General features: G+C 49.7%; 2 protein-coding genes across 4 annotated transcripts; one reads left to right on the top strand and one right to left on the bottom strand.

Annotated features, from left to right (window-relative positions):
- Positions 1-2,657: 2,657 nt before the first annotated feature.
- Positions 2,658-5,484, bottom strand: MRPL36 (mitochondrial ribosomal protein L36). 3 transcript variants are annotated; one of them, XM_010362201.2, is made up of 3 exons: positions 5,382-5,484; positions 4,085-4,314; positions 2,658-3,216 (listed from the first exon to the last, which is right to left on the bottom strand). In XM_010362201.2, the coding sequence occupies exon 3, from the start codon at positions 3,202-3,204 to the stop codon at positions 2,896-2,898; it is 309 nt and encodes a 102-aa protein (XP_010360503.2). In that variant the 5' UTR covers positions 3,205-3,216; positions 4,085-4,314; positions 5,382-5,484; the 3' UTR covers positions 2,658-2,895. The 3 variants fall into 3 exon arrangements, with proteins under 3 accessions (XP_010360503.2, XP_010360504.2, XP_030782476.1); XM_010362202.2 differs by having other exon boundaries at positions 4,064-5,400; XM_030926616.1 differs by having other exon boundaries at positions 4,085-5,394.
- An 84-nt stretch (positions 5,485-5,568) lies between these two features.
- Positions 5,569-20,078, top strand: NDUFS6 (NADH:ubiquinone oxidoreductase subunit S6). The gene is made up of 4 exons (XM_010362203.2): positions 5,569-5,731; positions 6,529-6,582; positions 18,342-18,464; positions 19,882-20,078. The coding sequence occupies exons 1-4, from the start codon at positions 5,600-5,602 to the stop codon at positions 19,945-19,947; spliced, it is 375 nt and encodes a 124-aa protein (XP_010360505.1). The 5' UTR covers positions 5,569-5,599; the 3' UTR covers positions 19,948-20,078.
- Positions 20,079-24,923: the final 4,845 nt, after the last annotated feature.

The following is a 24,923-nucleotide window of genomic DNA, read 5'->3' on the forward strand; positions in this document are numbered from 1 at the left end:
TCCCCACATGGTGACCCTCAACCAAGAGTGATGAGCATCTGTGGATAAACGCCCCCCCCCCCCGGTCCTCATCCCCTGTGGGACACCAAGGCACATTCTGCCAGAGCTCAGGGGACACAGCAGGGTGGCACCTGGTGCCCCTCTCCTTCTGTGCCCTGGAAGCTCCTCTCCCTCCCTGATTCACGTCCCTACTCCCCATCTTGACTTCTGCAATCACCTCCCAGTGGTGCACCTGCATCCCAGCCCTTGTCATGAGGTGTGCCCAGTTAGGACAGGCGGCGGCAACCCTGGTTCATTGTTGGGGAAACGTATTGCCCCCCAGGGAGTGCTTTGCAGTGTCTGGGGCACTTTTGGTTGGCCCCGCTTGTGTGTGGGGTGCTCCCGACATCTTGTGGTGGAGCCCAGGGATGCGGAACACCCAGCAGTGCCTTGGATGGGCCCAGAGCACGACCCAGCCCCAGATGCCCACAGCACTGATGTCCAGGATCCCTGGCCTGGTTCTGCAGCACTCTTTTTTTAGTAACTTGTTCTGGACTGAAGCCTGGGTAGGTAATTATCAGCCTTAGATTTCTACTCAAGCAAAACTAGCAGAATCTCATCTTTCCCCATTGGATCAAGCATGCCGTGAAATCCATGCCTTCTTTATTCCTTCCTGTTGGCTCCTGTGCCATGCTGCCTTGCTGGGTACGCGTCTGTGCAACCATCAAGAGGCTGTGACTGTGTGTGCCCATGTTTCCATGGCACGTAAGCACATCACACCCAACTGCAGGCATGCAGCCGGTGGTCAGGTCTCCCCCCAGAGCACCATGTGCTGCAGAAACACCCAGTTTTCGCCCATGCAGGATGACTTGGATGCCTCTTGCCTGTGCCCAGCCTCAGGCCCCTCCTCGTGTTGCCTCCCCTGCAACCAAAAGTTTCAGCGTGGTCATCATCCCCTGCAGGGAACATCCTGGACGTCTGCCTTGAAGGGCCTGGCACGCCTCACACATAGCACTCGCCAGCCTCCGTTCTACACGCTGCTGTGCAGGAACGGTGTGAGGGCAGCAGCACCTCTTCTCCTCCTCATCCCAGGGCCCAGGCTAAGGGAGCTCGGCAAGCATCAGCAAGCCATGATGGGGGCTGTCAGGACCCTGTGGTTCTCAAACCACATCACCCACCCTGTGAGAGATCAGAAACGTAGAAGGCACACACTGGCTGAAGGTCACAGTCTACAGTGGCTCCGCTGACTCATCACACCCTCCCTCACTGTTCAGGAGGTGTATGCAGACACACGCATATATATGTGGACACACTGATGCATGCACACACACATGCCACATACACACATACACACATGCATGCACACACACACGCTTGAGGAAAGTCCTCTCTCTTGCTGAACTATTCTCAGTCCCAGTGCATAACAGATCTCCTAGTGGGCTCTGGCTTCTGACATTTTCAGGGTCCTCTGTGACACACACTCTAGAGAATGCATCAACTCCTCACTTAAGAACAGCTCGAGAAAGGGCTTCCCTTTCACTGCACAACATAAGCAGGCTCTTTGCAGAGCTGGTTCCCTTGTCTTTCAAGTAATAACGCCCTCCACCTTCTTCAACTGGCCAGACACCTGCGGGCCTCAACACCCACGTCAAGCTGCTCGCAGAGGCCCTTCGTAGGGTCAATGGGCACAGCACAGAGTTCACAGCAACCCACACCGGCGTCTGCTCCCCTTTGAGAAGTGATGTGGGTGCTGGGGCTAAACTTTGACCCTGATGTGGCCTTGGTGGCCCCTCTGCTGCCCCACCAGGCCTTTCTGGGTGACCTTGCTGTGCCCCTGCTGCTGATGTGGGTGTGAGGGCGCACCCCCAGGGCTAGGCTTCTTGCATGGTCTCCTGTCTCAAGAAACTGCTTTCTGGGAGAAGGGGAGGTGTCCCTGACCAGGAGGAAAGGAGCCGTGAGAAGGCCGTCCCCACATCTCAGCATCTGCTCTGGGTTGGACTGTGCTCCCTACCCCCAAATTCACGTTGACGACAGCACTCCCCCAAGGCATGGGGCTCACTCAACTCTGAATCCCGGTGCCCAGGGCGGGACCAGTCCACTCTATCCCTCCAAGTCCTTGCCAGTTGTAGGTGTGGCCACCCTCTAGCAAGGGGAGCTCCTGGCCTCCCTGTGAATCTGGGCTCACCCTAGGGACTTGCTGAACTGAAAGAGTGCAGCAGAAATGACATGCTGGAATTTCTGAGGCTGGGTCACAGGAAGCCTCATAGCGTCTGCTTGGGTCTCTCAGGACACGCTCAGAAAGCTCACTCTGGGGCAATGCAAGCCACGCTGTGGGCACTGCCTGAGGAGGTGCCACGTGCAGTCTGAGGAGCACTGAGACCCAGACAGGAGTGCCGGCGCCATCTTGGAAGTGGGTCCTGCAGTTAATGCCACACATAACAGACAAACCACTCAGCTGAGCCCATCCCAAATGCCTCACAAAATTGTGAGCAACGTAAAATGGCTGATTTAAGTCACTAAGCCTTGGCTTGTACAGCAATGGGCAACCAACACACTGACCATTTCTTCCAAGAGGCTCTAAGCAGCCTCACTGAGACAGAGAAGTCCTGGCTGGCCTCACCCAGCACCATCCAATCCCTACCTGCAGCCAGAGTTCAGGGAGGATGAATGAACTAAGGTATTCAGACAGTCTATTTTAAAAGGAAAATGTTTTTAATTGGAACGTTTTAGAAATAAGATGATGCTACGTCTTCTGTAGTTACTCATTTACACTGAAAAGTGATGGGTAACTTTTAGGACGTTTGCTTCCAGTCACTCTCCCCCGACTCTTTGATGTGATAATTCCTTCCATGAAACACAACCGTTCTCCCAAGTGACGCAATGATGAGTATGTGCGTGACTCTGGAGGGAAAGGGTCTACATCTGTCTCTGCTTGTGCCTCGGGTTGGTTTTACAATAGATGTACCACCGGCCCCGCCTCTTCACCAGGTAACAGTCCTTGCAACGCTTCTTAAGAACAGCCTTGGTTTTGAAACCCAGTGCGGGCAGCAGGCGGGGCAGGAGGCCGGGTGAGAGAAGTGAGCGCACTTCTGCCCCGGGTTTCACAGCCACGGGGGCTGCACCTCGAAGGGATTCCATCAGAAATGTGGAGAGGGCTCGAGGCTTCACTGTGTGACGACTGAGATATAGCAGAGGGTTCACCATCTTCCTTATAAGATTTGCCATGTTGTGGCGAATCTATGGGAGAGAGAAAAAAAGGTGTTATAGCTTCTCCTGCGATTCCACCTGCTCTTTAAGGCTTCCTTTTCCCTATTTCACTGAGGTTTGGGAAGCCAGGGACTTTGGGGTCGGAGGGCATTCCAGCACCAGCTGCAGCCTCGACCTGAGCTTCAACACTGCCTTAATCAGCCAAGTGTGCCAGGAGAATAAGGGGCAGTGGACGGTGGCTTCCTTCCCTTTCCCGCTTGCTGCAAGTGTAGGCCAGCGTGCAAAGCTCCGCGATGTTGAGGAGCGGCTCACCGGGCTGGGACGGAGCTTAAAACTAGGCCGCACCCCTTTCCAAACAGTTACACCAGGTCAAGGGTGGTTCAACTGATGAGCTCCTCCCTCCAACTTTCCCCAGTCCCAGAGGCCCTCCTTCGGGCCAGTTTCGGGACAAACCCCAAGGACAGCGACCCCCTGGCCCCGGCCCTGGAAGGGCACGGAGCTCTGGCAGCCGGCCGCCCGCCCCTGCTTCCGCACGCGCCCCAGCCCCTAGGGTTCAAGGGCCCCGGCTGGGAGGAGCTGGGTCTGCAGGGGCCGGAGAACACCGCGGCACCAGGGCCGGCCCTACGTGCTGGCTGTAGGGTCGCGTTCGGGAGCAGCCGGGTCCCCCGCCCCGGGTTCGCTGGGCACCCCCTCCCGTCGGCCCTGTTGTGCGCCCAAGGTCAGACCCGCGCCCCCCACCCTGGCCCTCCGAGACCGCCAGGCCCCGGGTCACGCTCCTCTGACCGCGGCCCACTAGGAGAGACAGGCCCGAGGGTTTCAAGGTGGCCGGCCCCACCCCTTCGCAGCCCCAACCCTCAGGACACCCAGGACCACACACCAGAGAACACGGCGCCCATACCTGGCCGCACGCTCTCACCAAGCGCCGGTCCCCGCATCTGCGCACTGGCGCGCCGACGCCGCTGCCAGGAAGAAAGATGGCGGCAGTGGGGTCACGTGGCGTGTCCACATCCAGTGCCGGGCGCAGAGACGCAGCCGCGAGTGCACAGGCGCTGGAGTCCGACGCATCACTCCCGGACTGCGCACTCCCTGCGGGCCTCCGGGATCACCGCGTTGTGGGACTGGAGCGCTCTCGGGCAGAAAAATGCAAAAACAGGAACGAAAATGGATATCCGGAACGAAAAATAAATTACAGCCAATTAGACCTTAGAAAAAACTGCCAAATACAAATGTCAAAACAAACTGAGAAGGAGGACATGTTTTTAAGTGGACAGGAGAAATGTAAACAGGTTCCGGGAAACGAATGGAGACGGGCAGTAGTTGCAGCTGGTTACGGCTATTTTTCCCAACATTATGAGAAACTTCAGACATACAGAAAAAGGGAAAGAATTTTACTGTGAACACCCATATACTTGCCACCTAGATTCTACACTTAGCTCGCTTATCCCTGCCTTTTCAGGTATCTACCCGTGACTCCATCCGCCTTCCTTTGTGTGTCCAGGTGAGTTGCAGACGTGGCTGCATCCACCCCGCGCTCCCTGCAGGCCCCAACGCTTCCTCCCGTCTCCCACTTTTCGCACCTGACCCGGCGAACACCGGGCGGGCCGCTGGAGTTTATCAGCTCCAGAACAAATCTCCCTCTGACCACCACGTTTGTTGGGACATCTTTCCATTTTCAGGAGGTTTTTACGTGCATTCTTGTTTCTCATCGCCTTTCCCCCTCTTCAGCATCTCCCCGGCCACTCATCCATCTCTACTGTTTTGTTCTTGGAGTCACCTGGTCCTCAGGCTCTGACCACAGCAAATAAAAGCTGGATGCTGGAGCGTTAAGCTGGCATTTATACCAAGTCAGCTCTAAGCAAAACGGGCCTTTTTAGAGGCTGTATTTGCATGCTGTAAAATCAATTGGTGTACTAGGCTCTGTGGCAGAAATCCCGCAAATATACTTTTCCTCCGCGGTTCCCCATAACCACACTCAGGAACGCTTGCCTTGAACGAGGAGAATGCACTTCCAGTCTCTTCGGCCAAGCAGTCGACTCCTTCACCCAATATATGTATATATTTTTTGATATTTAAACGTCTCATGATTATCGGTTACCGTAAGAATATAAACAATGTATTTTCAGTTTACATCCTCCCCTGCTTGTCCCCTAAATAAGAACCACTGAGTATTCCTAAGCGCTGAAGATTGCGCTCACCATTGCCTGCCTCATCAGGGCCCTAGCTCCAGCCTGCGGCTGCAGCTGCGTGAGGCTGCACCTGCTGGCGCAAAGGGGCAGCGCCTGCGCACCCTCTAGCCCTGCCGGCGCGCTCCCCAGGGCGAAATAAATCCCTGGGATTTGGCGCCGCCAGAAGCCGTGCGCATGCGTCAGCGCTAAGAGGGAAGTTGCGCCGGGTCAAAGGTCAGCCGCTCAAAATGGCGGCGGCGATGACCTTCTACCGGCTGCTGAGCCGGTGCGGCAAGGCGGCGCGGAGTCGACCCCTGGGCGCCAGGTGTTTCGGGGTTCGGGTCTCGCCGACCGGGGAGAAGGTCACGCATACTGGCCAGGTAACGGCCGCTGGGTACAGGATGCCCCTTCCTCCGGCCGCTCCTCAGGCGGCTGGTGGCGGTGGGCTCGCCGGGCATCCGCGGCTCTGGTTCTGCGCCCCCAGCAGCGCAGGTCGTGGTAAGGTTGTGCTTCTGTTGCTTACGCGCCGGGGAGGACGCCCACGGGTCGGGACGGTGGCGGCAGCCTGTAGCGGTGGGTCTCGTCCTTCCAGGGCCTGCGGGCTCTGGAACGGGAAGTCTCCCCAGCGGGCAGCACTTGCTGTGGACTGGCTGCCCATAGGCGATCTGTGGCCGCCGATTCTTTGGGTCAAAACGTTTAGAATTTGTGTAATATTCAGTAATAAATTTTAGTAACCTGAGAAGTCGGTTGTAGTCCAAAGCACAAAAAAGTCGTAAGCCAAAATGAAGAACAAGGGTCCCTGTGTATGTTGGAATGTGCCCTAATAGATTCAAAAGGGGGATATTAAAGCTCTGACCATATGCGAAAGAAGGCTGGAGGCGATTCTCCTCGGTCAGGATTTGTCTCTCCGCCTTAGCTCCACCTTCCCGGGCTATGTCTCTGTGCTGCTCTCTGGTTCAGGTGATCACCCGTTTTCATCCCAGGTATCTTGCTAAAAATGCCCCTCCGAGTGTACTCGGTAAAAGTACACCGAGTACTGTGCCCCTCACTTGCTTGACTTTTCATCAGTGGCCTAAAAGTTAAAAACACTTTCCTGTAATATTTGTGATTGATATGAAGTGACTTATTTCAGAATTAGGCTGTAAAAGTCACACATGGCCTTTTTGTTTTTTTCCAGGTTTATGATGATAAAGACTACAGGAGAATTCGGTTTCTAGGTCGTCAGAAAGAGGTGAGTAAAAGATCTGTTGAAGAGAGGTAAGCTTTCATAAAACTTTTATGTAACCAACAAGAAATAATAATATATAAGATTTAAATAAATTTTTCCCATATTGCAAGCACCCTAACAGTTCTGGATGGGGTTCTACCTTTCTTATAATATTAATTGTGTCTATTTCTGACTTGTTTCCCCGTGAAACACATAACATTGTAACCGTAGTTCTGGTTTACATATAAATGGAAGTGATCTTTTTTAAAATTCTTGTGCCTTACTCTCCTGAGACTCTCAGATTTAAGTAAATCATATCAACTTAAAAAATTACTCTTTTAACCACCTGGAGGTGTGTTTTTTATAGTTTTCACCAAATAAATTAGTATGTGTTTTTTACAGGTACTTACACTGACAAGCTGAAAATGGCACATGAGTTTTTCTTCCCTTAGTATGTTTGTTAGCTCTATACATTGTAAGGGAAGATCAGTTCAGATGCCTGTGAGTGACCACTGGAGAAAGAATGCTGAAATTAGAATCCTTCTGCCTAAATCAGCCTTTTTTTTTTTTTTTTTTACCTGACTCCTCTATCACTCATGTCTATGAATTCCTGAATTCTGAATTAGGTCAGGCTTGCCTCCATGTTTCCTGAAATTGCTTCCTGAAGGAAGCATCCTTCACAGCCACCTTATTCACTCTTTTTCCCACTTTGGTTAGCCTGGTGATTCTTCTTGTTAACACCTTAGCTATCCCTAAATCATGTATTTTCCCTTCTCCCCCAATCTTGGTTATGTTATCCATTCCCAGTGTGTAGTTTTCTACTTCTATTCCAGAGCCACAGGGCGTTCCAGAAAAGCTCACATGATCATGAACTGACTGTAAATTCACATTCTCAAAATTCAGTTGGTTTACTGTTGTGTGGTTTGATGGTTGGGTGTCAGAAAAGTTTGTTTTATAGTGGTTATTTCACAATGCCGCTTGAGTGTTGGATTGAGAAAGATCCTGAGGCCTGAGCCACATTGAGTGAAAGAGTGTGCCATGATTGATTAGTCATGTCTACCAGGATCATGGTGGTGGAGAGGGGCTTGTGTCTGGTGGGTTTACCTCTCAGAGTAGAAGCCGTGTAGACTTGCAGTCTAACAATTGTGAGGTTGAATCACAGCATGGGTTCAGTTTTCTTATTTGTGAAATGGAACCCTGTGAATATTTTTAAGCGAATCATAAGTCTCCAGTGAGATCACACGTCAGTTGTTGAGTAAGTGGTGGCATACGGTAAGTCCTCCTTCTCGCCATCCTCGGAAACCCTTTTCTGTTGATTCTTTGACTTGTTAGTGTATTTCCCAGTAGAAGTGTCTGTTCCATATGCCACTTTCTCCAATGCTGTAGCCCAGTGATGCACACAGAGGAGCTCATGCATTGGGATGGGACATTTCTTCTGTGTGCAGGCTGTCCTGGGCATTCTTGTTAGGTATATGAACTTGACATTTGGAAGGTGGAAACCGACGGATGTTGAGAGGATTTGCAGGCCCTTTGTTTATTTTGGCAGTGATCGTGGAGAAGGGGAGATTTCTCCTAGTGTGGAAGGGTATGGTTTCTTTTGGCGGTGACCGTGGAGAAGGGGAGAAACCAGTGGATGTGGGGAGGGTTCGCAGGCCCTTTGGGTTCTTTTGGCAGTGACTGTGGGGAAGGAGGTTTCTCCAGGTGTGGATGTGGTGTCCGTTCTCAGGTTTCCTGGGCATCGATGGGTGGTTGTTACTGAGGCAGTGGCTGGACTCTACATCCCCTGCTTTGTGGGTGTCGTGGCAGGGTTGTGGGGACAAGGTAGGAGCCTCAGATTGAGCAGTTCCGGAGCAGATTGGTCCTGAAGCCCTTGGGCTCATTCATGCAATCTGGCCCCCAGCCCAGCTCCCTATCTCAGCTCTTGCAGTGACATGGCAAGTATGTGGGTCCTTGTCATAAACACCTCTCTGCTGAACATGCTTTGTGTAGCTTCTGGTTTCTGGTTGGTGTAGCACAGGGTAGCGGGAAACAGCTTAAAAAGAAACCAAACAGAATCAGGATTGGCGAAGCCAGTAAGGGTGGGTATAGGAGAGTGTGGTGGTGTCTGTGGTCGGCAACTCACCCAGGCTGTCCTGGCTGTGATCTCAATGCTCCAGCCGGCCCAGCCTCTCCAGTGCCTTCCCCGGTTTACCATCCCGAGTGTTCAGGGCACATCTTGGCATCATACCTTGGAGGTTCAAGGCATGTTGATAACATGATGAGTGGGCATCCTGCCCAAGCTTTCCTTCTTTCAACACGTATTTGGTGGTTAGTACTATTTTTAGTAGTAGTTGTTTTACTTCTGAGAGACTTAATTTTTTGGAACACTTTTAGATTTACAGAAAAACTGAAGAAAGTAGAGTTTTCACAGCGCCCCCCCCGCTCAGTTTCTGCTGTTTACTGCCATTTCTCATTAGTGTGCTGCCTGTGTCACAGTTGATGAGCTGGTACTCATACATTATTACTAACTCAAGTCCACAGGTTCACTCTTAATGTATGTTCTAGGGTTTGGATAGATGTGTGATGACATGTGTCCACTGTGACAGTGTTGTACAGAGTTCACTGCCCTAAAAATTCCTCTGTGCTCTGCCTTTTCATCCCTCCCTCTTCCCAACCCCTGGCAGCCCTGATCGTACTGTCCCTCTAGTTTTGTCAAGTAATACCTTAACAAATAAACTGGGCCAGGTACAGTAGGCTTATGTCTGTCATCCCAACACTTTGGGAGGCCCAGGTGGGCTGATCACTTGAGCCCAGGCATTCAAGACCAGCCTGGACAACATGGTGAAACCCTGCATCTACAAAAAATATAAAAATTATCCCAGCATGGTGGCACATGCCTGTAGTTCGAGCTACATGGGAGGCTGAGGTGGGAGGGTCATTGAGTCTGGGAGGTTGAGGCTGCAGGAGCCGAGAGCATGCCACTGTACTCCAGCCTGGGCAACTGAGCAAGACCCTATCTTGAAAAAAACATAAATAAATAAACTGAATCTGAACTTCACCTGTAGAACAAGGATAGCAGGAGGCTATATAATTGAGCTGGTCTGTGCGGAAAAAAAGTGGAAAGTATCTCTGTGTGGCTCCTGCCCAGCTTTGACCAGGGGTGCCTGCAAAGGAATCCGTGGCCCCCAGGCCTGTGACCGGCCTTCCTGTGAGGAGACTCCTTCCATACTAAAGAATGTGCTGCCCACCCCCAGCCCTGAAGGAAGGACCAGAAGTCAGGCCTCACATGGTCCTGGAGTAGGTGGCACTCTGGGGCCACATGAGTCAGTTGGAGGGCTGGAATGTACTTGGAAGTGACCAGGTATTTCTCTACTGTTGATGAACATATTTTCATTGTTTTATAGTGGTACAAGTGAAATTAAAAGCAGATATGACTTGTCCTCTAATAGAAGGGATGATTGGGTGAGGTCTGCAGTGAGGTGTAGTATAACAACAATAGCAATAACAACAGTCTCATAGCCAGGTACTTGGCGACATCATTTGCTTATTTGGTCAGAAGCTGGGGCTGCCCTGCCTGGCTGCATCTGGATTCAGGCTCCTGCACTGATGGGCTTATGAGGGCTGTGTGCTTCAGTGACTTAACTCGCAGGCTCGTGAGCATTGAGTCCGTGTAGACGAGGAAAGGCTTGGAGCAGCGCCTGTCCCAGGAAGCCTCGATTGTGTGCTCGCCCTACTCCGCTGCTGCCTTCGCCACCACAAGGGCTGGCTTCATTTATAGATTTTTTTTTGAATACTGAATTTAAACGTTAGCGTTTATACGCAAGGTCTTTTAGTTTTTGAAAAGAAGGAATTAGGCAGCAAACCCAGAACATCAGGAGACTGGGATCCCTTGAGTGCAGCTCTGTGCAGCACCTCTCCAGCTGTGTGTGTCAGGATCACGGAACAGCTGGAGGCTTCAGCTTGTGCCTTCATCTGCCCGCCAGCGGGATGGATTCTCTCTTCAGATGCTTGGCAGTGCAGAGTCACTCCACAGCTGGGCGTTTGGGTCAGAGCGAGGTTCTGCACATTTTCTTAGACACCTGGGCTGGCAGAGTTGAGTCCAGTTGTGACCCTGTGACCTCACCTGCCTGGCCCTCTGTTCTTCAGTAGCAGGCTTTAAGGTGCATGGTGCCACCGAGATTAGGAGCAGTTGCACGCAGTGCTAATGTCTACCTGGCGTGCTGTTTTGTTATGATAATGTGAAGTTTTATCCTTCTGAGAAGAGTGTGTCCAGATTTTGTTAATGGAAATGAGTAGTGCTCACGAGAGAGGAAAACTACCAAGACCCTCCAAACAGAAAGCAAGTGTGGGTGACGGCGTGGAGCAATTGCAACTTTGTGCCTTGCCTCTGGGAATGTAAAATGGCGCAGCCGCGAAGGAAAACAGCATGTGGGTTCCTCAAAAAGTTGAAACTAGGACTTGCTTCCAATCCAGCGGTTCCACTTCTGAGTGTGCCCAACAGAACTGAAAGAAGAGTCTGGGGTACACTCGTGTCATAGCATCATTCATTATAACTACAACCTGGAAGCAGCCCGGGGGTCCATTGTCAGCTGAACGGGTAAGCAAAATGTGATCTGCTCAGGAACAGTGGAATATCACTCAGCCTTAAGGAAGAACGCTTGACACGCCTCACAACATGGATAGCCTGGAGGACGGTGCGCTCAGTGAAGTGAGCCAGTCACAGAAGCAGACTGCGTGATTCCCCTAACACGAGGGACCAGAACAGTCGCTTCTCAGAGGTACTGTGTGAGGTACTTAGAGGTACTGTGTGAGGTACTTAGAGGTACTGTGTGAACACTGCATGATTTCTCTAATACGGGGGACCAGAACAGTCGCTTCCTAGAGGTAGCAGGTAGTTGGTGGTTGCTGGGGCGGGGGAGAATTTGGAGTTAGTGTTTAGGAAGGTGAAAGGTTATGGAGATGGGTGGTGGTGGTGATTGCACAATACTGTGAATATACATAGTGTCCTTTGAAATGGTAAAGATGGCAAGTTTTATGTTACCACAATTAAAACAAAAAAATTGAGAGGGAAGTGGCTTCAGGCCCACACAGGAATTGACCAGAGGTTCCTCCGTGAGGCTTCCGTGGCTGGTGTCACTCATTCTTATTTCTCCCAAGAGGCTGGCAGGGCAGGGTGCACTCAAGTGGGGAAGCAAGTGAGACTGAGGCTGGGCCCACGTGGCGCCTGCAGAGGCTCTGCACACCTGTGCTGGTAACTCATGTCACCACCTAGGACAAGAGCACGCCTCGGATCAGCAGCGGAAAAGACTTGTGATATCTTTCGTCCACATTGAACTGTCTCTTGAGGCCAGTGCAGCACCATCCGAACCGTGCTGGCTCTTGTGAGTGCACACACACACGCTGCTGGTCACAGGAGGGATGCCAGGGAGCTGAGAGGGAGCCCTGAGGTACCCAGGGGTCAGCAGCTCCAAGAAGCAGCCACTGTTCCTAGGACTGGGGGGCAGGAGGAAGAGGTGGCGTCACCAGGAGGAAGCTGTGAAAGTGCCTGTGTGGTGCTGCCGGAGCTCCACGAGGGAGACAGGACTGGGAGTTGGGGATGGGTGCTAGGATGAGGCCCCAGCCAGATGGTGGTGGCTGAGAAGGTCCTCTGTGAGAGGAAGACTGGATTGAGGGGCCTTGGAATTCCACCCTCCGCCTTTGCAGGTCATCTGGTTGGTGGCAGAGGCAGAGCTCTGTGCTTGCTTTTAGGTTCATCCTTGGAGGGATTAAGAGGAGAGGTTTGCCTGAGTCTCTCTTGTCTTGAAGCAACCTGGGTGCCCTTTAGGGGGTGATTGAGACGTGGGTGGTGTGGTGTGCACCATGGCGCTCTCCAGCGCTTTTGTGTGGCTTCCTGCTTGTGTATGGCTTCCTGCTTCTGTATGCTCCTCCTCTTCAGCTGCCCTCCCAAATACACCATCTGGATATTGGGATGAAGGCAATGGGATTTTAAAATAAATCTTCTGGATTAATAAGAACCGTGGGTCTTTGCTTCCTTTAGAAAGGCTTGGACTGTCAGAAATGATGGTTATAAAGTGAGGTTTATTTATCCCAGGACCCAGAGGAAAATAGTTGGAACTATGAATTCATGAGCCCCAGGTTCACATGCTTTGTCAGTAAGCCGGCGAGATGGGCTTTATTTCCTCCCTCGTGCAGCTGCCTAGCTTCCTGTTTGCTTCTCTATTGTGTCTTTGTGTCTTGTGGTTCTTTCTCTTCCAAGGCACTGGCAAAATTAGTCACTGGATTCCAACATTCTCAAAGCAAGTTTGAACGTGTATAGACAGCTCAATTATGGTTTGTAGAGCATTTTCTATGAAGTTACTAAGTTTAAAAATTAATTTGAATGAAAACCAGTTTTGCCTGTGATTTAAGAATTACATACTTATGTAGACATATATATACACGTTTAGCTAAAATAATTATTGGCGTTAATGTTAAGAATGCCTGACGTTCTAAATAATTGAACTGAGCTTTTACTTTATTCTAAACCTTTATTTTAAATGTCCGTGAATGGGGTCGGTATTCTACAGAGCGTCGGTGATCCAGCTGGTGGTTACCTCCCTTTTGCATTGGTTTTGGTGCTGTGTCACAGAATCACATACTTTATGTTTTATCTTTAATAGATGTAATCTCAGTTTGACATAATAGGACTTTCATTCCTAAAGGTTTAAATCTAAATATTTTTATGCCCAATCATTTCATCATCAAGAGGTCGATGTGAAAGAGTGTTTGCTATTTTTTACATTAGTGACGGACAAAGGACTCATTTTACAGTGGTTGGACAATTCACTGTGTATGATGTGCCATGTGCTTAGTGAGAGATGGTGTGCGGGCTGCCGTGCCATTTCTCCCTGGTTTCCCTTGTGAAGGGCCGCAGTGCTCTTCAGTTTTTCTTACCTTTCCCCAGGTGAAAGCGGGTGAGAATGGAGCCTTGAGTCTGAACCTGGAGTGAGGCTGTGTGCTGTGGCTGGGTGTGTTCACTGCCGGTTCTTTGTATTCCTGCGGTTGCTCTGAGATCTGGAGCCAGACGTTTGCTGGTGATGGGCGGTCTGGGTCGCCCTTGAGCTGCGCACGCTAAGTGACGGGAGGGCATCCCGCGTCAGTCACCAGTGTCGAGGCATCAGCAGCCCTCCCTGTGGGGAGGTGGCCGGTCTCTTTGACTGCAGTGATCGGGGCCCGGCAGTTTGTTAGTGTGGCATTGGTGACACGTTGTCACTTAGGCAGACACCGTATTATTTACACTATAAGGCTTAATTTGTTTGGTTAGTTGCTTTGCCTGCAGCAGGGGTGAGCAGAATATCGCTCACTCCAGAGCCCATTGTAAGGCGCTGGGACAAGGCGAGGAGCGGGGACGAGGCGAGGAGCGGGGACAAGGCGAGGTGCGGGCCAGCAGCAGAGGCTTGTGTTGCAAGAGTGTGCAGAATAACCTGGGCAGCGCCACACGGCTCAGGCCTCTGCTTTCATGTGGCTTCATTTTCCTCTAACTTCCTACTTTGTTTCTGGAAATAGATCTTCAAGGAAGAGCTTTATACAATGGTCATCTGTAACTGACAGAACCTCTTCAAAAATAAATCTTCCCGAAACACATCTGTGAGGGAGAGTGGTGCCCTGCCTCCCGCGGCGTGTGTGTTCTCTGTGACTGTGTGTGGCGTTGAATGAGCCTCTGGCCTCCAGAAATGAGTGACTTTGTGTGAGCCCTGTTGCTGCTTCCACTCTGGGGTGGGGACGCCGTAGACGGAGCACAAGGTTTCAGGCTGTGCCATTAAGCAGGGGAACCCCAGGAGCAACGTCGGAGGCAGAGGTGTCATGCTTGACGGGGCTGGCCGTCCAGGAGGGGACATGCAGGTAGACCCACGTCCCTGGGCTTTGGGGCCCGCTGGGGGTGTAGAGTTCCTTTCCTCTACATGCGCAGACGCCGACGCTCCACTTCCCATAGCTTCCCCATGCTTCGTGCCTTGTCTTCCTGGCACTTACTCACTGACTATTCCCAGGCGCAGCGGAAAGGGGCTGGCTCATGCCAGAGTCAGAGGAAATGAAGGCATGTCCCCTTTCCAGGTGCCCCAATTTGCCATCGTGAGCATCATCACATACATTATTTGCCAAGCCAGGATGTTTTAATTGCTTTTTAAAAAAGGAAAATTCTGTGAAACAGAGGGAATAGTCTAGTGATTCCCTTTTCCCATGTACCCAGGCAGTCAGTTTCAACAGTTACCAACCGAAATAGTTGTTGGAATGGCCATTCTGGCTTCAGCTCTGCTCTGCCTCTACTCCAGCCCCACCAGCCCCTGGTAATTTTGATGTGAATCTTTGACATCATGTTACTGAGTCTAAATTTTATGTGTGTAAGTTGACCCTTGAACAACATAGGTTTGAACTGTGTGAATCCACTTAAGTGGCTTTTCTTTCGCCTCTGCCGCGCCTGAGACAGCAGGACCAACCCTCCCTTCCTCCTCCTCAGCCTGCTTGATGTGAAGATGATGAGGATGAAGACCTTCATGACCATCCACTTCCACTTAATGGAAAGTCAATTCATTTTCTCTTCCTTGTGATTTCCTTCATTGCATTTTCTTCCTCTAGCTTACTTTGTTATAAGAATTCAATATATAATACTTGTAACATGCAAAATATGTGTTAATCAACTGTTTACGTTATTGGTAAACATTCTGGTCAGCATCAGGCTGTGAGTAAATTGTGGGATGCAGATTTTCAACTGCGTTGGGGGTGGTTCCCCCAACCCCTGAGTTCAAGGATTAAGTGTACCTTCAAAAGATACTAACATTTGGATTTTACAAGGAAGTAAAAAAAATACAAGATAACAAAATATATGAACATGACAACAATATTATCACACCTTAAAAATTATAGTTACTTTAAGTTAAATATCTAAATGGTGTTAAATAGTCTTGATCTTGCATGGTTTTAAAAATGTTACAGTGTGACTCTGAGCCCAAGTGAGTTCTTACATGCAGCTGTTGGTGTCTCTGGTGTCTCTTTTAATCTGTAGGTTCCCATCGATCTCCCACGCTGTCTCCTTTTCTCATTGGAAAAATGTATTTGTTCGAGAACCCAGGTCATTTCCTCTGTAGAGTCATCCTCAGCTGGATTCTGCTGACCGCATCACTGTAGTGTTGTTGAACATGTCTCTTGTCTCTGCATGTTTTGGAAATTAGCTAGATCTCGAGGCTTGATCAGATCGAGGTCAGTGTTTTGTTCCTGGTGAGGCTGCTGCGTAGGTGATGTGCCCTCCATCAGGAGGCACATAATATGATGGTTCCGGTTGTAGTAAGAGACTCTGATCGTTATCTCCTACACTGTGATTTCATAAGGGGTTGTAAAATGATGATATTATCCATCTTATTGGGTTGAATACTTGTATCAAAAGAAACCTTGGTGCTGAGGTAAAGTTTCTGTAGGAAAATCAGAAGAAATACTTGACTCTTTCCCTTTATGTACCAGTCTTTAATGGGTTGATTCTCTAGTTTCTGTTTGTTTTGTGTTGCTATAACAGAGTACCTGAGACTGGATAATTGATAAGGAACAGAGATTTATTTCTTACAGCCTGGAGGCTGGGAAATCCAAGGTTGAGGGCTGTATCTGGTGAGGGTGGAAGGTGAAGGGCTGGAGAGTGTGCATGGAGGGGACTGAACTCCTCCTCCTCCCAGGAGCCCGCCTACCACCTGTGAGGGCAGCTGGAATCCCTCATGAGGCAGAATCCTTGTGACCTCAGCACCTCTGAAGGCCCCGCCCCGCCTCAACACTGTTGCATTGACGATTCAGTTTCCAGCACAGGAACTTTGGGGGAACACATTCAAACCATAGTACCTAATAAGGTAATTAATGAGTTTTTAAAATATGTTCATGAAATCATGGGTGTAAAAATTGGTGTTTCAGCCTTTTGCAGTTATAATCCCCTTGTCCCTCCAATTTCCTGTACCCCAGATTATCGCATGTGTCAAGTTTCCCCTGGTTGACTCCTCTTTTGACACAACCTTCGTTGCCTTAAAAGCTTCCCTGACTTGTGCCACAATATAGTGTCTGAAGTTCATCCCATAACAGTTCCTGCCCTGGACCCAGAACCAGTCACTTTTGAAAGCATCCAGTCCCTTCCCTTTGGGGTGAAATGATGTTTAGAGACCACCGTGTGGGCAGCAGGGGTGCTCATGGCAGCTGTGTTAATCATGGTCCTGGGGATGGAGCTAGAAAGGCTGTGTGTAGACCGGGCGCGGTGGCTTACGCCTCAAATCCCAGCACTTTGGGAGGCTGAGGCAGGCAGATCACCTAAGGTCAGGAGTTTGAGACCAGGCTGACCAACATGACGAAACCCCATCTCTACTAAAAATAGAAAAATTATCTGGGTGTGGTGGCAGGCACCTGTAATCCCAGCTACTTGGGAGGCTGAGGCAAAGAACTAATTGAACTCAGGAGGCAGAGGTTGCAGTAAGCGAAAATCGTGCCACTGCATTCCAGCCTGGGCGATAGAACAGAAAAGAAAGGGTGTGTGTGAACATCAGACACGGAATGAGTCACACTGATCCTTCCAAACTCAGTTCAGGGTTCCGAGACTTCTGCTGAGCCGGTGAGCTGACCTCTCTAGTCCCTCCCTACACTGAAAATCCTGAGTTTTCAGTAATAATTTTATTTGCTTTGCAAGCAGTTTTATTCTTAGGTGTGTCGTGTTAGAAATGTTTCTGTTACTCTCTCTTTAAAGTTTTTGGGAATTCCTTAGGTCCATTTGTCTTCTTTTTATCATTTTAAAAGTGTAGTTTTATAACTTTGAAAAATGTAAAATATAGACTCAGAGTCAGATTTATGAAACACGGAAGAAAGTCTAACGATCATGCTTGCGTCCTCCTTCCTTTCCACCTCACAGTAGTAACTGTTCATTGCTTTCTCCTTTGGATTTTGTGTAAATAAGTGAATATGTAGGCGGACCCCTGGTCTTCCCCACATGGATGAGTGGAAGCCTTCTGTCCACTTACTCATGGCCTGGCGTCTCCACGTAGTCCTGTGTCCTTCACCCCGTCGTGATATGGAGACAGCTTTTCATTCCGTTTTGATTGTAACTCAGCATCAGCACACAAGCAGGACGTGAAATTCCCGGTCTTCCCCGCACACGTCCATGAGTCATAAATGCCCAGGTGGAAGACACAGTGGATGAGGAGACCCAGTGTACAGCAAACAGAACACTTAGGAATGACCTACCCAGCTTTCAGGGCCTCTGCGGCCCAAGGGGAAAGCCGGAAGGACATTGTTCTTCGAACCGATTGCAGCACTAGTGGCATTTTTGGCATTTTAGATAAATCTATCCCATCAGTATCACGTTTACGGAGGTGGATAACTGCATAGAGGTTCTGTGAGAGAATGTTTTTATGAAACGCACATGGGGGCCTGTGAGGGACAGGCCAGAGTGGTACAGATGCCCTCAGGTGGGACAGAATGGTGTGGTGGGGAGAAGAGGGCACGGCAGAGCCCACGGGGCAGGTGTCAGCGTTTGCTGAGTCCACGGGGACAGAAGGGAAAGCCTCTGTGCTGCTCTGATTCTTGCAGCGCTTCTCTGAGTTCAGAACTGTATTCCAATGAAAAGCAAATGTGTGTGTGGCCCTAAATTTAACAATTGTGAGGCATGAAGGTCTACAATGATAATAGTCGAATGAAGCATGCCCCATAGATCCATGCTGGTGGCACATGAATTTGCGTGTGGTGGGTTAAATTGTATGAAGCTAGCAAGTTTGCGTATTTGTTTATGTAAGTGTTTCTTCTTGTTCCAGGTGAATGAAAACTTTGCCATTGATTTGATAGCAGAGCAGCCCGTGAGCGAGGTGGAGACACGGGTGATAGCGTGCGATGGCGGCGGGGGAGCTCTTGGCCACCCAAAAGTGTATATAAACTTGGTGCGTAGCCAGCCACCGCGGGCATGGTAGGGCGGCCTGCTCGTCCTCATTCTCCCCTGCACACCCAGTGCCTGTTCTTTCTGCCCTCTTCTCTACCTGCACCTGAGGCGGCCCGTACTGGGTTCACACTGCTGGCACATTCACCCTACAGCACCACAGTACAGGGCCTACATACAGCCGCATGTCCGCAAACCCCCTTTCAACTGGGAAGTGGTGGGCGGCATGTTTAGCTGGATCAGCCTTGATGTCCGCCTTCCTTTTCTCGAACACTCAGGCGTCTTTCCTCTCTGGGCCCTTCTCAGTTTGGTCATCATCTTAGCTCAGGCTGCCACACACAGCACCGTAGGCGGGGGCTGTAAACAGCAGAAACGCATTTCCCACAGCGCTGGAGGCTGCAGCCCAAGACCGTGGTGCCTCTGTTGGTTCCTCCTGGGGCCTCGCTCTTCAGCTTGCAGATGAGGTCTCCTCCCTGTGTCTTCACAGGGCTGTCCCTCCGTGGGTGACTCCTCATCTCCTCTTGTAAGGACACCAGGCGGATTGGCTCAGGGCCCCTGTGTGGCCTCCGTTTACCTTCATCACCTCTTTAAAGGCTTCATTTCCAAACACAGTCACATTGGGGGTTAGGACTTTGCAGGGCACATGGTTTATTTTGTAACAGCCCCTGTGTAATCTTTTATGCCGGTTGATGAGTGTCATATACAGGACCATTGAGAAAAAACACAGGACCAGAGAAAGAGGCCATGGGCTGAAGCTGGGATGTGGACCTGGGGTGCAGGGAGGGAGGGAGGCTGCGCAGAGCACTCAGGGACTCAGGCAGCCGCTGACCTGGGGTGCAGGGAGGGAGGGAGGCCGCTGACCGTGGAGCACTCAGGGACTCAGGCAGCTGCTGGGCTTGGTGTTCTCACCAAAACAGAGTCCTGGTCATGGGACTTTAGCTTCGTTAGAGCTGACATTTATTAGAAGCTGTCATTGTCTTGTTGCCTGTCCTGAAAACGGGACAGTGTAACAGGCATCAGTGGTTAAGCCACCTAAAGTGGGACTGGGCAGCCGGCATGTCCCCTCCTGGGCTCCAGCCCTGTGGGCGGAGCTTGGGTGTGCCTCACGGTCCTGTGCAGCAGCCACCCCCTGCTCCAGGCAGCTGAGGTGTGGCGAGTGAATGGAGCTGCAGGCCGACAGTGATGCCCCTGGGGGGTTCTATGGGATGGCGGCGTAACCTGGGGTTGGAGCCTGAGGCCAGGGGCTTTTGTCAGGCTGGAACTGAGACTGATAGTCTGCATTCTTACTTCAGTAGTAACTGAGTATTTTTATGTGTTTCTGACAGTCTGTTTCAAGTTTTATACATACATTTTCAATGTTTAATATCTAGATTTGAAGTAGAATATGGAAATACGACATCATTCCTTTTGAATGTTTTCAGGACAAAGAAACAAAAACTGGCACGTGTGGTTACTGTGGGCTCCAGTTCCGACAGCATCCCCACTAGAGCACACGGCACGCTGGGGCCCCGCAGCGTCCTGGGAACATTTCCACGGGGAAGATGAGCGCGTGAAGCTCGCTGGTTCTGTGCGAAGGGTATTCCCGGTGCCGAATAAAGGGTGTTGCTGTCAAGGCTGACAATTTGTAAGTTTGTTTCTTTTATCGGCGGGGCTTTGGAAGTGAACATCCACATGGACATGGGTAGACATGGGAGTGGAAGCAGTGCCCGCTCCAGAGTGAGCCTGAGCTGCCTCCTGCTGGCCACCGCGTGCCTTACCGGCTGCTTCTGTATGTCTCCTCTTATCCTGGGGGCCACGTGGGCTGTAAGAATGGCGGGGCGGGCAGGGAGGGAGAAGAAGTGCCTCTTGTTTTGAGATGCAACTGGGCTTCTGAGAGCCAAGGTGGCTCTTGAGTTGCACAGTGAAGAGGGCGCCCAGGCCTCAGCTCGTCCTGTGGGAATGTCAGTCTCTCTCCTGTTGCTGGCCTGCAGAGCTGGTCTATCCCTCCATCCTAGTCCCTATGTTGAAATGTCAGATCTTAAAACCCAAGAATTTAAGCACTGGTTTGAAGATATTGAGAGTCACCTACTGGCCACATTAAGGACAGTCTATGTTTTTAAAAGAGTAAGGATTATAATGTAGTGTAACACAAAAATAAAAGTAGATTTTGAGGGAAGAGAAAGGAGGCTTGCTAGAATGATCCAAGAGTCTGGCCTGTGAGTAACAGGAATTCCAGAGGAGGAAATATCAGAGCAGAGGGAAGGTGAGAGGGAAGGTGAGGCAGAATCAGCAGAAACACATTTCCCAAGTCAAAGAAAAACCCACAGATCACAGGGCTCACCAAGTTCCTAGCAGAATTGGTGAGAAAAGACAACTAGGCATATTCCGGTTCAAGAAAATAATTAAGCTGTAAACTTTAGAGTCTAGAGAAAAGAAAACCTTTTAAGCTTATGGATGAAAACAAATTACAGTGGAAAAGTGATCAGCGATCAGGCATCCAGCTCTTTGTCTTTGATGCTGGAGGCTGGAAGAGTGAAATATTGTTCACAATCTTCAGGAATCTCATGTATAACCAAAGTTAAATTCCTTATCCTGAGAGGAAGACATTCTTGGATGTGGGAGAGTTCAGAGATCGTCATCCTGGACCCCACTGGGGAAAATACCTTGAGGAGAAGGCCTTACCTAGCAGACCTGATCACAGCCCTTGGTGTGGAGAGGGAGGCTGAGGCAGGAGCGGCTGGTAGTGGAACCAGTTCATTCCAGTGACACGCTACCCAGACATGCACGTGAGGCCGCGCTCCCGGGCTGCAGGGACGGTCCGATCATGTTGCCCTCACTGCTGAGTTGGGAGGTGTGGGAGGTGGGGAGAGGGAAGAAGGGAATTCAGGGATCCAGGAGGTCTCTGGGTTGGGTGGGTGGAGGTGGAAGGAGGCTGAAGCTCCCTCTTGGAGTGGCGTGAAAACAAAATGGAGACAGATGTGATGGAGTAAATTGATGCCACCCGGATTCGAAATAACTGTGGAGACATCTGTGAGTTGTCCCCATGAGGGCCCAGAGAGGGAACAGCACCAGGCCAGGAAGTTGAAAATGTGGATGCAGAATAACCAGGGATGGGGAGAAGTGAAGGGGTGGGGCCAGGGGAAGGGGGAGAGAAGGGAGGAGCGAGGACTCAGAGCCAGGAGCGAGGCCAGCCCCTGGGGGAGCCACTGGTGGAGATGAGGCCCTAAAACTCCACCGTGGGCTACAGACGCACCCCCCGTCCGCCACCCCCCATCTCTAATGTGCCACTTGCTTGTCCTTCATCTGTTGGGCTACCTTGCTGCTTGTCTTAACACATGTTGACGTGGTGAGTGAGTCAGTCAGACCTGCACATTCCAAGGTGGACCTGAGTGTAGGAGCAAGGCTTGCTTTTAATTCCCCTTTTAACACTGTCCTTTAATCTTCGTGTCCGGGCTTTGCTCACTTTGGGTTGGGAAGCTGCCCACATTTTCTGTTCTCTGGAAGAGAAGGTGTAGGATTGGGATTCCTGTTTCTTGCCCAGTGGAACTCGCAGGAAAGTCTTCTGGGCGTGGGTTTGTTGTGGGAAAGTGGGCATCTAAGATGGAGTCTCCTTTAGTAGTTATAGGACATTCAGGTTTCTTCTTGAACCAGTGTTGTAGATTGTATTTTTTCTAAAAGTCTTGCGGAGACTTTCAGAGTTACTGGCATGGAGATGTAGCTCAAGTATTTTAAAGATTTTTCAGTGTCTCGGGTTCACAGCGACACCCTCTTTTCTAATGTTCGTATGTGCCTTTGTTTTTTCCTAAGTCTCACCAGACGTTGTCAGTAACTGTATTTCTAAGCGACCTTCAGCTTGGCGATCACTCTGTTGTATTTTTGGTTTCTACTTATTTTCTGCTCGTTATTTTCAGTTTCTGCATTCTTGCTGTTTATTTTACTGTTTTGTTTATAACTTTCTGAGGTGGGTTAATTATTTTGTTCCCAGCTTTTCTTCTTTTCATGTGTATTTTGTACTCTAAATTTCTCTCTAATCTGTTTCAGCCGCGTTTCCCCAAATTTCGTAGGTTGTTTTTTTCATTACCATTCAGTTTTAAATGTCTTACAAAAGTATGTTTATTAGAACAAAGTGTCTGGGATTTACACTTTTATGCTGATTTGTGTTGTGGTCTGAGAACATCCTCAGGTGAGTTCATTTGTGGGAAGTCTGTGGAGACTTGCTCCATGGTCCACCACGTGCGTTTCTAGAAACATCTTGAGCCTGCTCAGAATGTGAGTTCGTCGGGTTTCAGTGCGGGCTGACCCTTGTCCACATTTCCCACTGCCGGCTCCCAGGGCCCCTCCCAGAGTTCTTGCTCTCTTCTTTTGTGTCTCTTTAAAGAACTGCCTTTGAGGCTTTGCTGATAGTGTCCTTCATCTTAAAATGGCTTTATCTTTTCACTGAATTGAATCTTTTTAACAACGTGCTTTCAAGTCTGTTTGGCCACCATTTAACTGGGCTCTGCCGGCTTGGTCTGGTTACCTTTGCTTGCTATGTTTGTTCAGTCCTTTCACCTGTATCTTAATGTAGCCTTTGTTTCTGTTGCATCTCCTATGAAAATACAGCTGAATATGTGGTACCCAGTTTAAAATTCTTTGTCTCTTACCTTGAGATTTTAGTCCATTTCTGTCTAGTGTAATTGCTGACCTGCTTCAGTTTCAAGCCGCCATCTGTCCCAGCTGTTCCATGCTCCTGTGTCTCCTTTGTTTGGCAGAATTATTTTATCATTCTTGTTCCCCCTTAATACTTTAGAAGTTATTTTTTCTTCAAAACAGAAAAGCCACATACAAACTGGAGAAATTGTTGACAACTAAAATAAAAAAATTTCTAATAACCAAAATGTAGGTCATAACCTATATTAATCAACATTAAAAAGACAGCTGCCTTTGAGGGAAATGAGAAAGAGCATAGAGATAGTTTATGAAAGAGGAAACACAAAGGCCAGTGGTCGTGTGTATAAAAGGCAGGTGTTGCATTTCCGCGATGAGCTCATGTCAGGCTCATGGGGAAAGCAGTGTGAGGAGTGGCTCTGGGTGCCTGGGCTGGGGGGTCAGTTGTGCATCCAGGAGTGGAGGGAGCGTCTTAGTATCTTATTGGAAATTTATGCTAAGGAGTTGGTTGTCAGGTGTGAAAATTATGCACAAAGGTGTCATAAAAGGACTGCTTATGGTAGGCAAATGATACAGAAATACAGGCCTGATTAAATAGGTTTCTTTTCCTTGTGCTTAATTAAATGAGATAGTATGAATCCATTGGAAGTCATGATATGGACCAATGTTTATTGACATGGAATAAGTATGTTACATATAGTTGCATTAAGAAAGCAAGTAACAGAATAGTTCTATAGAATGCCCAGTGGTTGCCGCTGTAGCTGTGACTTGTTTGAGCATTCATGCATAAAGAGGTTCACCAAAACATTGACTGTCAGACATCGACTGTGATTCTGGGAATGAGATTTGGGTGATTTTTACTACCCTTTCTGTACTTTTTGAGATTATTATAATAAATGTGTCACAATAAATATGTTTTCCATACAGAATTTTACATGGGGAAATAATTTTTTTTTTTTTTTTTTAGACGGAGTCTCGCTCTGTCGCCCAGGCTGGAGTGCAGTGGCCGGATCTCAGCTCACTGCAAGCTCCGCCTCCCGGGTTTACACCGTTCTCCTGCCTCAGCCTCCCGAGTAGCTGGGACTACAGGCGCCTGCCACCTCGCCCGGCTAGTTTTTTTTTTGTATTTTTTAGTAGAGACGAGGTTTCACCGTGTTCGCCAGGATGGTCTCGATCTCCTGACCTCATGATCTGGCTGTCTTGGCCTCCCAAAGTGCTGGGATTACAGGCTTGAGCCACTGCACCCGGCCAATATGCTTATCAATGTAATGGATTGAGAATTTCAGAGAAGTAAAGATCTAATATTACTCATGAAGCAGACCAGTTGCAGCTTCTGTTATTTACAAAACCTAGAGCAGCTGTGTTCACATTACAGCATCCAAAATTTGTCATTCTAATCTCTGTCCTTAGATCTGTTCACAGAAGCAATGTGTCCCGGCTGCAGTCTCTAAGGTGGATGCACAGGGCAGCCGCCCACTCTCAGAGCCAATTACCCTGATTGGATTTCTACAGCACCCTGAGAAACAGCTGAGTCAGCAGCCCAGCCTCCTCCTGCAGAGTGCCTGCACTGGCCCTGGGTCCTGGAGGTAGACAGCAGGCAAGCTCCGGTGTTTCAACGATGGTGCTTATTGTTCGCCCAGGAAATAGGGCGCTGGCTGCGCCGAGGGAGGCAGCTGCTTCTGCGCCAGCTTGAGGGTCCTCTCTCTTGCCCACTGAGCCTGCCTTTATCTACACATGCCAGTTTCACCACCACACATTCCCACTGCATGGCTCACTTGGATATTGCGGAATCTTGTCCCAGACAGTCCTCCTGTAAATACTACCAACTGAGTTAGTG

The sequence above is a fragment of the Rhinopithecus roxellana genome, chromosome 3, assembly GCF_007565055.1.
Source record: "Rhinopithecus roxellana isolate Shanxi Qingling chromosome 3, ASM756505v1, whole genome shotgun sequence".
Taxonomy (NCBI): Eukaryota; Metazoa; Chordata; class Mammalia; order Primates; family Cercopithecidae; genus Rhinopithecus; species Rhinopithecus roxellana.

Excerpts from the sequence above, each read along its gene's own strand:
- MRPL36 (XM_010362201.2), bottom strand. The coding sequence starts at position 3,204 with ATGGCAAATCTTATAAGGAAGATGGTGAACCCTCTGCTATATCTCAGT.
- NDUFS6 (XM_010362203.2), top strand. The coding sequence starts at position 5,600 with ATGGCGGCGGCGATGACCTTCTACCGGCTGCTGAGCCGGTGCGGCAAG. Across the intron at positions 5,732-6,528 it reads AGGTCACGCATACTGGCCAG|GTTTATGATGATAAAGACTA; the intron begins GTAACGGCCGCT and ends GTTTTTTTCCAG. Across the intron at positions 18,465-19,881 it reads CAAAAGTGTATATAAACTTG|GACAAAGAAACAAAAACTGG; the intron begins GTGCGTAGCCAG and ends GAATGTTTTCAG.